The following is a 15134-nucleotide window of genomic DNA, read 5'->3' as shown; positions in this document are numbered from 1 at the left end:
CACTGGAGCTCCACGGAACTTGGGGCTGTCCTGTTTTTCCCAGGGGAAATAATTTTCCCAGCGCTCCACCCCATTCTTTGGCTCCTCTCTGTCCCCGTCCTAAGCCAGCACCACAGCCCTGTGTATCTGCACAGGCTGGTTTTCTAGCTATAGCTCAAGATGCCTGCTTGTTTTCTTCACTGCATAAGTAATTAACAAACAAAAACAGGGATGGGTGCAACAGCTGGCATGCCAGTTTTGGCACTGTGCTAGTGTTAAGCAGGAGGGAGCACTGATTAGCTCACAAGTTCTTGGCAGATGCCATGAGGACAAGTATGGGCTGTTGTCAAAATGGTTTAGAGATATTGGGGAGCATTTGAGAAGTCACAATGGAAACTGAGTGGAATTGTCTCCCAGGAGCTAGAACAAAAACTGCTACTAGTCTTGATTAATAGAGGTAGTCCTTGTTTCTGGTTTCTTTTCTTGGGAAGGTAAAATTTCCCTAGCTTGGAGAAAAAGAACGGACAAAATCTCACCACTTAATTTCTGTGATTTAAAGGCAACTGTTAAAAACTTGGTAACTCCAAATCCTTCCTCAAAGGGTTAATAAAGCCAGATTTCCTTGTTTAATGGATTCATCCTTAAGTCAGGAACAGTAACTTCACCAGGATTTAGCCTGAGATTAGCTGTCTACCTAACTTACATTTTTTTAAAAAGAAAGCATCCTATTTCTGATGAAACAATCAGAGATCAGTTGGCACCCTGTGGAAAAGATGAAATAATTCACTTGAGCTCATTTCATGCAGAAGGAGAAAAATGAATAACTGAAAAAATGATCTGAGAAAGCTGATGTGAAAAATTTCAAGTCTGACGAAGCTTTAACAACAGAGGACAAATGAGGGCAGTGTAACCAGATAGCTCAGCCTTGATGTAACATGTGAGAAATAGGAAGAAAACAAGGGCAAAACTAAAGCAATTTCCACACCACCACTGCTTCCACTCCTCAGTTCCTCAAAAGCAATTTGAAGATGGCCTGCAATTGTCTTCTCTTCTGCCAATTGCTCAAAGCTAAGAACAAGGAACAAACAAGCACAGCTTTGCCATGAGCTGCCACAGAACCTCAGCCTCCATTCCACACCTCTTTCCATTCATGTTGTGTGCATCTTTCTGGTTGTAGGCCCTGCACAAAAAAATCCTAGTGGTTTCTATGAGGAGGAGCTGCAAAGCTGTCAAGCCCCCTTTAGAAGCCTGCTAAGATGAAGCCCAGGAGTCAGAGTGAAGCAAGAGTTCTTGCAAATTAAAAATGGATCTCTCATAAGTTCCACAGCCCAGGAACATTTTGAAGAAAAAAGAGTAGTTTTACTGCAGTTTGAAAGAACACCACTGCTGAGCCAGAAATAAATTCAACTCTTTATTTACTTTGGTTTTACTAAGCGGCCTGGTTGAGGGATTCTTTCTAAGCATGCCCTACGACAATCCTACGACTGATGGCTCCAGGAAGTGTGTAGATGAAGAGTACTAAGAAGATAACTAAGATAATTAGGATTAGCCCAATAATGATGTATTTCTTGTAATTTCTCCAGATCAGATGATACAAACACTTGAAAGGATTCACAAACCAGGAGAAGGATGTGTCAGGCCGGCTAGAAAAGAGAGAGAAATGAAGAGAAAACATTGTAGTATTGCTAGAAACATGAATGTGTAAAAAGTGAGTATATCAACATCCCAATCTTTAGCTGAAAATTGTGTGTGTGTGTGTGTGTATGCACACACACACACACACAAGGTGTACCAAAAGTCAAGCCCCATGGACAATTTATTATATGAATTATATTAAATGTTCAAATTGATTGCCATTTTCTTCTACACATTACCTTACTTGCTTGATGCATTAATTTTGTACGGTAAATATAAGTAATATTTTCTCTGAAATATTAATTAAAGAAATACATTGTGATTGGTCTGTGGACCTGAGTACATATATCTCACAATATCATGCTGCAGTATTGCATGCATTAAATCTCCTAGCTACAAAATTATACCAAGCAGTTAGTTGATGGGGAGAAAAATTACACAATGAAATAATTATTCTGTGCACTGGAAAATAGAAGCTATGAGTTGAAATTTATTATCAGTTCACCCATTATTACCATGGTGGTATACCTCTTTAGTATTCAGGTAGTCCTTGCTTAATGACCACAATTGGGACCAGAATTTTGGTTGCTAAGCAAAGTGGTCATTAAGCGAATCTGACCTGATTTTATGACCTTTTTGCAGTGGTTGTTAAGTGAATCACCACGAGTGTTAAGCAAACCACATGGTTAAGCAAATCACATGGTTCCTCATTGATTTTGCTTGCCAGAAGCCAGCCAGGAAGGTTGAAATTGGCATCACATGACCACAGGACGCTGCAATGGTCATAAATACAAACCAGTTGCCAAGTGCCCAAATCATGATCAGGTGACCATGGAGACACTGCAATGGTTTTAAGTGTGAGGACCAGTCATAAGTTGTTTTTTTCAGCACTGTTGTAAGTCCGAACCATCACTAAACAAATGGTTGTTAAGCAAGGATTACCTGTAGCTGGATCTCACACTGCATCATCACATGGAGCAGAGATAATGGTTGCTGATGCCCTAGTGGATTACTGTAATTCCCTCTACACAGGATAGCCCTTGAAGACTACCCGGAAACTTTACCTGGTGCAAAATGCAGCCGCCTGCATGCTGACGGGACAGTCTCATAACTGCATGGGCTACTGGTTTGTTTCCAAGTGCAGTTCAAGGTGCTGGTTACTATCTATAAATCATTGCATGGCTTAGGGCCTGATTATCTGATGCCCTATCCTAAATGAATTTGCCTGCCCAATCCAAACAGATGGGGAATGCCTGCTTGAAGGTCCTGCCTACCATGAAGAATGGTAGGAGGGACCCCAAAGTGGACATTCTCTTTGGGAGCTCCGGTTCTCTGGAGCAGCTCGTCTCCCACTCTTACAGCCTTCCAGAAGCTTGCAAAAACATGGCTGTGATGAATCATTGCAGCCAGGCATGCTGATGTGAACTGGTTATTGCCATATTTGCTTTTGGTATTATTCTATTTCTGTGTATTTATTCTTGCATTGGCTTCTTCTTGTGGTCCTTGAAGACTGAGGCAGGTTAAGATGTTAATAAATAAACAACAGTGACACAAATTGAAGTATCACCATGGCCATTCTCATTCTATGTCGCTCCTATAAACTGACATTACTAATGCAACGTGGGTGGGGCCTGATCATGTAAAAACAGTTCCTGTATTAACAGTAGCTAACTCAACAAGCCCTACAATTCATCTGCTGCATGTGATTCAGAAGTGGATACACTCCATCTGAGAATATAGATTCTATTTATGTAAACTTGTTGCCAAACACACCTAATACATTTCCCCTAGCTGAGCTTATTTTTTGGATCCTACAGCCAGGATGGGAAGAAAGAGCTTCAGAATGCCTGAACAGGGATGTTCATATTGGAAATTAATAAATGTGGATAACCACTCTTTCTCCTGCTTGCCGAGCTGTTCCTGTAAATCTGCTCACTTTCCTATTAGCATTGTGAAACAAATCCTGGGGTCTTTCCAAGTGATAGTCACACAAATGAAGCTAAATGTAAGGCAGATGATCAGCACTCTTGGAAAATAGCCATCATTCTAATGTCCCGATGAGGAGATTAAATAATAGATCACAGTAAGTAATGGCCTTGTTTCTCATTGATGCTGATTTAGCATTTTGTGACTGATAAATACATTATAAGAAGTGCCACTTTGCCAAGGACAACCTTTGAGGATGGGAGGCTTGAGGATGGACATGAAATCGGCTGAATTTTCTCACCTGTCCAGCTATAATAAAACAGGGATGAAGTGTTACTTACTTGGGTTTTTCCAAAGGTTCTGGCTCCTTCCGAGCTTTGCCAACTGGATTTTTTTCAGCTTCCTCAGCTGTGACTAAATGAAATTCAGCTTCCACTTTGCCCTAGATTGAAAAGAAAACGAACCTTTTGTTCAAAGTATTTAAGCATCCCATAATGAATGCTTTAGTCATTCGCGCCTTTGACCAGTTCATTCAGATGTCCTGCTAGAAAGTCTACAGAATGGCCAAATAAAAATTAAATTATATGGAATAATAATAATAATAATAATATCTTTGCCTTTCTATATATAACTCAAGGTGGCAAACATGCCTAATACCCCTGCTTCCTATTTTCCCCACAGAGATAGGGAGACCTTACTTCTGGTAGCTAGATGTACGAAAGAGGGGGTCTCTTCCCCACAGTCCCAGTGATGTGCCTTCCTCCCATTCCTGAGACAGGAGAAAAGTGGAAAAGTGCTGCCACCACAGCAGTCCTTTTGCCACACCACAAAAACGAAATGTTTGTGCGCACACATGTGTATGCTTTATTTACTTAATAAAAAGAGTAACAGAATAAATCACAAAAAGAAAAAAAAATGCACTGCTATTATAACAATGATATCTACAAGGGCTTTTCCAGAGTCTGCTGGAGTTGGGTGGCCAACAAATTTAAATACATACATACATACATACAGTTTGGCTACTGTCATCAGAAAATTTTATTATAATAATTAATTAGCATTTATTATAGCCACTCACTCCCACAGACTCTGGGTGACTTTCTCCCCTGCCTCCCCAAGTGTGGTTTCCACACTACTTCTCATCACGGTGATCCCAGCCATCATGTTCATACTTGGTGGAGGGTATAGAGTAAAAGTGGAGGTTACTCATAGGAGTACTGACCTATGCTGGTGTTCTAGTGAATATTAGGCATCTTTTCTTTAGTAGGCTTCCAGATCCCACAGAGAGATTCCAAATGTTCACCAGAACACCAGCATGGCTCCACTTCAGATCTGCCAGCAACACACTGAGGCCAGTAGGGGATGGACTGAGTTTTCAGCTCTCTTCCCTATCCAGTTTGAGCCCTCCATGATTTGCTGCATGCCTGAAGATGGCCTCCCAAATCTTACATTTGTTGCACCATCAATGCAAATTTCAGATGTATGCAGTGCATTCAGTGCTCAGACTCCTTAAAATACATTATCTGGTTACAGCGGTATTAAAAGGATGTGGTTAATAGCTTGTGGCTTTAGGTTTATATCTCAGATGATGAGGTTTCAGAAGCTAAGCTGGAAAGTGAATAGGACTATCAATTCTTGGGAAAAAGTGCTGATCTGCTATCTGGAACTTTCTCTCTTTAGGCGAAGTACTACAATTCCCACTTTCTAGCAGTCTGTGGTTTTATCACCTGGTTAGTTCCTGGTTTCTGCTATTCCACCAACCCAGGTCTTTGATGTAAAGGGATGATGTTCTGGTTTTAATATTCAGCAGTTCAGCCTCTTCCAATCCCCTGGCAGGTTTGCCAATGTGCAGAACTACACATTCCTGGCCATAATACCCTATTATATCTGCTTGCAGTGAGACTGGGTGGGAATTATATAGGAAGGATGCCTCAGGAAATGACATTTTCTTTCAAGCTCTTGCTGTGCCTCAGTAGCACAATGCTTCTGGATTAATTATGGCTGTCTCATCTGCTATAATCCTTTTCTTGTAATTGAAATATAGTCAGTGCTGAGTAGAGGCAGTAATGATCTTAATCAGATCACTGAAACCAGGGTTATATAAAATGTCAGTGGCTGAATTAATACAGGTTAACCGGATTAACCTTCTGAATTTACTCTTTTTTCAGAGTTTGCACAATACAGTGAATTGTTACCCAATGGGCTGGGTTCACCACAAACTAACCCAAACTGTCCAAGCTTAGGATGTTGTGAGAAATCAGTTAGTGAGATTTTAAAACAGAGTGAATTGTAATCTAAACCCAACCTATGGGACTTATCCATGCTTTAGGTCAGATCATCCTTTCAGCCAGGACTGTTTCAGCGTGCTAAGTCAAAATCAGTGCAATGAATCTGGGCAATTGCACTTTGTAAAGTTTACAAAACTTTCTCATGTTGTTAAGGTCAAGTTCCCTTTTTTCCTAGCCTGGTTCAGCACTCAGTCACTGTGTACCTGTAAAGAAACTGAGTTGGCCTTGAGGGTAGGGAAGGTATGAGTGAAACATTAAGTGGGGTACTTGAAAAAAAAAGGTAATGTGGAAGAGAGCAGTGCAATAAAGAAACTCAAAATAATCCTGTTGCTTGGTATGAGACAGAGAGAAACCTGGACAGGCTTTCAAGATTTGGTTATTCTACTTTAGTCCAATAAAGAGCCTACCTGCCATCTGCCAGATTTTTTGACCTGGCCTACCTTGAAGGTCTGACAACACCCCAGCATATTAGCATTGGCATCTAAAATAAGCATCGGGAAATGTTTCTTTATTACTCTTGGTGAGACATTATCTCTAGCTACCATACCAAGATGTACAACTGCCTTGTAGTGTCCCAACAAGCAAAAGGAAACTGGAGAAAGCCCTGGGATATGTGTATGTGGTGGTGATGGTGACTGGAGAAACGGTTATAGCTACCAGGGCACCACAGTGCTCCAGAGAAGGTGGCCCCTTCTCTGCTGTCAATATCATTATAATGTGTACAATACATCCCACAGGACATCGCTATAACCAGTCTATGTGGAACCAAAGCCCCAGAAAATGAGGGGACTGCAATTCTTGTAATACTGAACCTGGGATGATGCAGAAAGAAATACATTAAGAAGGGGAAAAAAAAAGGCTGAGGTCTGAAACATCCCCAAAGCATTTGGATTTATCATGTGTGGAATGCTTTTCACCAGTAAGACATTTGAATCTTGACGGTTTTTTGTTGGTCAGTTTTACCGTGAGCTCTCCAGTTTTGATAAAAGGCCACCAGCCTCTGACCCGCTTCTGCTGAAATATGGACATCTTGTTCTCCTCAGTGGTGTCCATTGCCATGCTTATGTCACAACGCTTGGCGGATTTGGCTGCTCGAGGAAAGCCGTTCAAGTTCATTTCAAGAGAGCCTGGCGGGCGTAGAGTAGAATGCTATGTTAATCCAAGACTTAATGGGCCATGTAACTTTTCCAGCTTAGCCAGCTTTTGGCTAAGCTCCACACACTTCAGAAGAGTATAACCTATTTAAAATGTCTATCGTTGTTAGAGTGATTAGAGAAGAAAACGCTTGGGTGATGTGTTTACAGAAGTCACCTGTAAAAATAAGTTAGAATGACCTTCTCCATCCTTCATCCATTGAGAAGATCCCAAGTTCAGATGGGACTCAGATTTCTGTCTGAAATCCTGGAAAGCCACAACCCACTTAATATGGACCACAACAAGATAAACGGATAAGCATTCTACCACAGTATATATACCGCAGCACCCTATTTTGCATCACAGTTCAGTCATGTTTTGCTATCCATCCATTGTGTAGCAGTCTGGATTCCATGCACTACAGAACTTTCCTAGATGATTTTTTTTTAAAAAATTGAACTTCTTCCTGACTGTTTACATGAATTAGCCATTACTCGGCATGAAGGCTAATATATGCTGTCTCATCCAACAAGTGCTGCCTGTGTATGAATGTATTGGGTTGTCTTGTTACAGAAAAACCCAGCTTTTATTACTTTAAAAGAAACTTGGAAAGCAACTCCCTCACCACCCCCTCCAAAAAAACCCAGTAAGCCTGAGCTGGGGTGGGTTACTGAGGTTAACTAAGAGGTTCCCCATTTTGATATTCCACTGCCATCCTCCATGTTTCCCCCATGTAGTAGCTGCTATCTTCTGACAGGTGCAACATCACAAAGAATTAAGGAGGCAACCTAGCTAGCTTTTAATTTATTATTAGATTTATATCCCAGCTTAATTTTTCAACTCCAGATGGTGTACATAATGTTCCTGCCTCCTAAATTCCCTATAATATGTGAGTTGGGTTGGGCTAAGAGAGAGTGACTGGCCCCAAGTCACCCTCCACTTCCATGCCTAAGGGAGGACTAGAACTCGCAGTCTCCCAGTTTCTAGTCCAGCACCTTAACCACCGTCCCACACTGGCTCTCAGTTTAGTGACTCCAGCCTTGGAGGGAAGCAGCCTTTTCTAAATCAAGGCCCACAGTTATGTGATATGTCTGTGGCCAAACTACATAAAATAAGGGGTGAGGCCAATACTAAAAAGTAATTTCATTTGGATTTAAATTTAATTATAGTTAACATGATATTCTCTGGCCCTGTGTTCAGTAATTTTTTTCTTCTGTCACTCTGGTAATAAGAATTTGGTAAACATTTCTGCAGTCTTTAGGAACCATGTGCAGACTTTCATGATGTTAGGTTGAGTAGCTCTGCACTGACCCTGGACTGAATAGATCAAGGCTTCAACCAGGAGGTAAAACCTTGGGCTGAAACCTCTCCACCACCACCACCCACTTCCAGCCTGGAATGTCTCACCCCTCTTGATTCTGCTCTTCCACCCAAAAGGAGGAAGGGGTTGATGGCTATCTTCCTTCTTCTGCAAGGAGAGTTTTCCTTCACTCAGGAAGCTACCTGCTCAGAGACAGGAACACTTTCTCCTACTCAGACAGGGAGTGGGAGCAATGGGTTCCTTCCTGTTTCTGAGCAAAGGAAAAATTGCTGGCAGGTGGAAGGGGTGGAGCTTTGAAGAGGATATGGGGTTTCATGAGAATATTCTGCTCCTGGATATTATCCAGGTCCTGGAGGATGTTGGAGATAGAAGACCTGTAACCTTTGTGCTCAGTACAATGCCCCAGCCCTCCTTACCCAGAAAGTCATCAGAAGACAGCCTTTCAAAGTCCCACACTTGGAGGACCAGTACTGGAGGCATTTTGCGTTCTGTCTTTTCCAAGGAAAATATGTTCTCTCTCTTACAGACAACCATTTGTTTCTCAGGCGGGAGATAGTGGAATGGGTACACAAAGCGCCAGTTGAAATTCCCTTCTCCTGTCAAGGAGTTGTAATGGACATCGGTCTCCTGTTTATCCTCTTCAAGGCCTTTCAACCACCTGTAGGGAGGATGAAAACATGAAATGGGAATGTGTGATCCACAAAGTAGTCCAACAATTGGTGTCAAAACAAAATATCTTAGGATGGTTGTTAGGGGGTAGAGCTGACATGAGCACATGACTTCTGTTTTCCATGCTCTGAATGGCTTCCTATCAGCTTCCAAGTCCAATTCAAAATGCTGTTTTTGATCTTTAAAGCCCTACGTGACTGGGCACCTTCAACAGATTCTAATCAAGTTGGATCTTCTTCGAAGGTAGTACCTTTGTGATGCTCCTAGGAATCAGCTCATGACTTCCATGTTAGCTTTGGCTTGTGCACCAACTAGATTCCTTCCTGGACTGAAATAGTCTAGCCACAGTAGTTCCTAATAATATTGAATGCAGCAGCCAGAGTTTTGATCTTGACTTACCTGTGGCCATGTTACTTGCCATTCTAAAAACATTTAGCTCTGGGCTTGAAAAGGGGTTGGTAGAAAAGAAACAGGTACTCAGCCATTGGACTATAGGAAGTGTGAGAAAAATACTAGGAACAGCCCCATCTTGACAGCGTTGTCCTTACAAAGGGGCAATGAAGGTTTTGGATAGGCTTTCAAGATTCTGTTCATATCTCCTAGATCAATAAAGTAGCATTCCTGGAATCCCTGTCTGTTTCTTGACCTGATTGACCTCAAAGGGCTACCAGCATTTTTTTTTCCTTTAACCTTGCTTCTTAAACATCACATTCATTTAAAGTGACTTTTAACTACACTTTTTAAAGTGTATGTGTTGGTTTGTATTTATTTTGTTGATTTAACTTTGTAACTTCTGGGCTATAGGCACAGAAAACTTTTTAAAATCCTGAACAAAAGCAATGGAAAAACCACTTCCATAGATTTGCAAAAGAAACTAAACAAATGTGTCTGGATAGAGGTAAGCAGAACTCAAAGGAAACTTTAACCTGTTTATAAATGTTTGGGTGATAGAAGTATAGGTAAAGGTAAAGGTTTCCCTTGACGTAAAGTCCAGTCATGTCCGACTCTAGGGGGCGGTGCTCATCTCCGTTTCTAAGCCTTAGAGCTGACGTTGTCCATAGGACACTTCCGGGTCATGTGGCTAGCATGACGACACGGAACGCCGTTACCTTCCCGCCGAAGCGGTACCTATTGATCTACTCACATTGGCATGTTTTCGAACTGCTAGGTGAGCAGGAGCTGGGACTAGCAACGGGAGCTCACCCCGCCGCACGGTTTCGAACCGCCGACCTTCCGATCGGCAGCTCAGCAGTTTAAATTGATTAATTATCTGCAACTGCCTATACTTCTTAAATTCTGAGACTACATATGAATTCTCTGTTACTTCTGAATTTTGAATTTTAGTCCTAGAAATGGAAATTCATTTTCGATGCATACCAGTTCTATGCCTTCTGAATTCGAGGTGGAGGCTGAATTTCCAATGAGCTATTGCTGTAAAACACCCAGTTGCCATGCTGCAAAATGCTATGCTCCCAACAAACCTGGCAGGGACTCCATTTTGATGAATGGCTTTGACCAGGAATTAATTCCCCTAATGTTAAATAATTGAAGTGATCTGCAGGCCATGCCTAAGTAGACATACCCTTTTACATAGATATCGCTTGATTTTTGTCCTGTGAAGATATTCTCATCCTCCAGAATGACATCTTCGGTATTCCAGATTATGACTCTTAGTTCGTAGCTGAGGAGGAGGGAGAGAAAACAAATTGGGAAAAATCAAATGTAAATGGAATATAAAGTCACTCAGGAAGAATGCTTTTGGTAATCTGTAATCCATCACTCTGGTCATATGTTTGAAGGAAGTCCCCAATATTCCCTATTCCATTATTTTGACAGACAAAAAAGTGTTTTTGAGAAACTGGGTTTAATACCCCTTTGCTATTAATGTTTCCATAAATCATCTTCATGGTTAACTGCTGGAATGAGATGACTTAAATCTTGTAAGCACATTCACATACAAGATAAATACTGTCCTCATGTAGGACTTCAACTCCCAGCTCATCTTGCCTTTTCATTGGCCATGTTGGAATGGGACTAGAGGTCTCAGCTCTTGCCTATTACAACTATACAGTACTGGTTTTATACCAGTGTAATTGTTAGGGTCTTTTCTCCAGAGAATCCTGGAAACTGTAGTTTGTAGAGTACTGTTCAGAAATGTACAAAACGGATGAGTGGTAGCCCTTCAGGCGCTGTTAGACTACAACTCCCATCATCCTTAATACCTAGCTATGTTGTGGGGGGCTAATGGAAGTTGGAATCCAACACCATCTGAAAGGTTCCCAATTCCTCTGCTGGAAAAGATTCCTCTTAAAATTACAGCTCCTAGCATGGATCAGTTTATGCCTGTAGAATTAGTGGACGGACAGATTCTTTTGAAATAGGGGTGTTTTTGAACAAGACTCCCCACCCGACCCCTTGTTATGATCATTTGGAGTGTATGGGGCAGGTGGAAGAAATGTCACAAACATTTTAATGCACTTTCTTCAACACTCTGCCTTTTGTATGATTTTTCAAAATATCCCTTTAAAAAGTCTTGGCCTGTTGAGAAAGCTTTGACCAAACAGGTCATGTTTACTTTCTCTGACATGCCTGATTTTTCATTAACTATGATGATCATGCGTTCCAGCTCTTCAGCCAGCATTGCTCACGCTCTAAACAGTGATGGTGCCAGATCTAAGCATCGACACAGTATCCTGCTGGCATCACATTCAGTGTGTGCTTCCTGTCCTGTTGACCTGGGATCACCAGGAGGAAGACGGTAACCTTGACTAAACAAAAAAATGTCTTGCAAAGCAAGAGCAAATAGGGGGGAAAAATGGAAATGAATAAATAGCACTCAAAGGAGTTAACATCTTTTAGGGTTTTCTCAATGTTTCTTTGAGCCACCGTGAAAATATCACTTTTGTTGGATAACAGGTGATGCTTAGTTTCACATAGGTTCTACTTAAGGAACATGATATATCTGAGTGCTTAAATTCACTCCAGCGTAGTTTGAAACACTATGAACTATTGGTTATGGCTCGGGTATACAATATTTTTGCATTATTAAATATAGCTCTTGCTTGCTCAAAAATTCTGAATTTAGATAAAAACCTTTGGTGCAAATTATACGCTATAAAGTCTTTTTTAACAAAAGTCCTCTTAACAATGCAGGAAATCTTCAAGCAATTCTGTCAGAGGGAGCACCAAACAATGCCAATTAAGGGCAGCAAGTGCAATTGATGGATAGAAAGTGGAAGGGAGACATTTTTAAAATGAAAAGGACATTCAGGTCCCAGTCAAAACTGGAATTTCCTACTGGCCAAGGGGCTATTTAACTAACCTTTTCTGCTCTTAAAAAATGCAAAGGTTGATTTGTACTTGAACGTGAGAGCAAATCTAGGATTCAGAAGTAAATATGAGAATCCTCCAAAGCAGTACAGGTAGTCCTCACTTAACGACCACAATTGAGACCAGAATTTTAGTTGCTAAGCAAAGCAGTCATTAAGTGAATCTGACCCAATTTAACAACATTTTTGTGGCAGTCATTAAGCGAATCACTGTGGTCATTAAGCGAATCGCTGCAGTTGTTAAGCGGATACTGCGGTCGTTAAGCAAATCACATAGTTCCCCATTGATTTTGCTTGCCAAAACCTAGCGGGGAAAGTCAAAAATGATGATCATGTGACCAAGGGATGCTGCAATGGTCATACATGCAAACCAGTTGTGAAGTGCCCAAATTTTTATTTTATTTATTTGATTTCTACAGCCGCCCATCTCAGCGGCTATATCAGTCATGATAATGTGACCACAAGGATGCTGCAACAGTCATAAGTGTGAGCACCAGCTGTAAGTAGTTTTTTCAGCACCGTCGTAAATCTGAACTATCACTAAATGAATGGTCATTAAGTGAGGACTACCTGTAAAGGTAAACCCCTTTCATATTGTCATCACAAACACTACATGGATGTGCCGCTGTAATCACAAGGGGACCAGCTCAGCTTGAGGGAGTCCTTACTTTTTCATAATAGGCAATGCTATCTTATGAAAGATGCAGGACATTAGCAAATGTATACTTGCAGATGAAGAAGAAATGTGTGTGTCATAAATTACCCTTTGGGCTTTCTAGGTGAAATATCAACAGGAGGGCCTGGAAGAGGCATATCTTTAGGAAATATGTCCACCCACATCTGCACACGACCCTTTAGAAAAGAAAACATACAAGGCAGAGAATAAGATTCTGAACTAGCCAAGAAATAATATCATTCTGTTCAACCTCCACCCGTCTCCCCACAAGGATCTGGGAAGAATTGCCTTTGTACGTCCTCTCTGCAGGAGTCTCAAGCCTGGTGGTCTCAAACCTCTGGCACTTCCCCTTATTTCATGAGTCTCTTGACCTCATTTCTAGAGCGCCCTTGTAAGTGACTGAGTCTAATCTGTGTTAAGAGCTTTTTATCTCCTTATGGTCTTTGGCTTCAAACGATTGAGAAGAGGGAGCCAGAAAGAGAATAAAAGAAAGAAAAGGGGATTTCAGAAAGGGAGGACAAAAGGATGCCAGAAAGAGGACTAATGGCCTTCACTCTGGCCCCATCTCTTCCTGCTTCAGCCAACCATCATTAGTGTATGATTCCAACAGGCTATCCCTGAAGGAACACAGCCCTTGTCAGAGAAAAGTTTGCTCACTTTTCCTCCAGTGAATCAGTTTATTTTCACAATTCAAGCACAATCCAAACTCCAACTCTGTAACACTGTTAACTTCCGTGGAGGAAAGTTGAGGTGTTGGATTCGTGTGTTCTCTGAGCTTGAGTGTTTTCCTGCAAATGTTTCATTACCAAGCTAGGTGACATCCTCAGTGCATGGGAGAGTGACGTTATGTATACCAGCTTGCCCCGCCAATCTTGTTGGGGTGTAATTTTCTCCTCGATGGTTCTTTGTTCCTATTGTTTCTTCCCTGATTATTTATCAGGCGCTGGTTCCTGCTTATCTGGGTGTTTGTGGTGAGGAGAATGTGCTCCAAGCTGTTTGTTTCCTTTCTTGACTTTGGGCTGTATCTTTTAAATGGTACATAGATAGGGTTTATATCTACACATCTACTGATGGCTGATTTCTCAGAATGCCAAGCTTCCGGGAATACTCTAGCATTTTTGGATTTGGCTTGATCTTAAATGTTAGCAGTTTCCTGGTTGAAATTATGGTTTAATTGGTCTATGTGTTGAGAGATTAAGGATTTTTCACCATTTCTTTTGACTGACAGTTGATGTTCATGGATGCATTCTGCCAATCTTCTATTTACCTGGTAACAAAACATCTGCAGGAAAACAACCAAGCTCAGAGAATACCAAGAACCCAACAGTTGAACCCTGAGCTACATATATTCTCTACTATTGAAAGTTGGGATGGAAGTAATAAAACAAGACCAAGATCTGCAAAGCTTCTTTTTTGCCATCTATCTAAGATCCAGCAACATTTACCTGTTCCATGCCAGGTTTATCTTTGTGATAGAGAGGCCTTGTCTCAATGTGTTCAGGCACCAGCTTACATCCAACCCCTGGAATTTTATTCCAGGAACGTAAAACTTTCAGAGCAAGGTGTTCGTGTGATTCTACCGGCTCCTCTGAACAAGGAAGGGCAGCACAAAAATGAACAGGCAGAGCTGAGTTAGTAGGTTAATGTATGGATGAATGTAATTGCATCAGTTAACAAAGCAGGTAATTAAAATCTCCTTACAACAAAGAGGGTCTCAGCAGGTGGCAGCCTGGAAGTGAAGCAGAGTTAGGCCTTCTAAGTACTTAGATGCAGACATCCAGGGCTGTAGGAAGTAGAAAACATCTCAGAAGATGGCAGTGGTAAACTCTTTCCATACCGTTGCCAAAAAAAAACTTCACAGACATGTCTATGAAATCACCAGGAGCTGAATTAGTTTCTAGGAAGACTTTATTTTTCAAATGCAGAGGCAGATGACCAACTGTTGGGAATAAGAATATCCCATGGAACAATACAAACAATATATCTAGATAATTATTATTCTCTATAACCTATCAAAAGATCAGGTTATGGAGATCAGTTCCTAGAAACAGGATTATCATTTGCATAAAGTGCAGTATGTATCCATAGCTGCATGCTTTGAAAGCAATGAATGTTTTCATATCCCTTTATATGTATATTTCTAGTCATGCTTTTTTCATCATTTTTTTTTTATCTTT

The 15134-nt window shown here is 41.1% G+C and overlaps 1 protein-coding gene across 1 annotated transcript in view; it reads right to left on the bottom strand.

The window, feature by feature from the left end:
- Positions 1 to 1377: 1377 nt before the first annotated feature.
- FER1L6 (fer-1 like family member 6) overlaps positions 1378 to 15134 on the bottom strand; it is a 96478-nt gene continuing 82721 nt past the window's right edge. The window contains exons 35-41 of the mRNA XM_063299650.1: positions 14403 to 14545; positions 13045 to 13133; positions 10535 to 10633; positions 8700 to 8941; positions 6792 to 6955; positions 3882 to 3982; positions 1378 to 1622 (exon numbers count right to left, since the gene is read on the bottom strand). Of these exons, the coding sequence (XP_063155720.1) occupies positions 1436 to 1622; positions 3882 to 3982; positions 6792 to 6955; positions 8700 to 8941; positions 10535 to 10633; positions 13045 to 13133; positions 14403 to 14545 (1025 nt within the window). The 3' untranslated portion in view covers positions 1378 to 1435. The remainder of the gene's footprint in view (positions 1623 to 3881; positions 3983 to 6791; positions 6956 to 8699; positions 8942 to 10534; positions 10634 to 13044; positions 13134 to 14402; positions 14546 to 15134) is intronic.

Source organism: Candoia aspera, chromosome 3, assembly GCF_035149785.1.
Source record: "Candoia aspera isolate rCanAsp1 chromosome 3, rCanAsp1.hap2, whole genome shotgun sequence".
Lineage (NCBI taxonomy): Eukaryota > Metazoa > Chordata > Lepidosauria > Squamata > Boidae > Candoia > Candoia aspera.
Note: the sequence above shows the minus strand (reverse complement) of the source record. Positions and strands in the feature narration are given on the sequence as shown.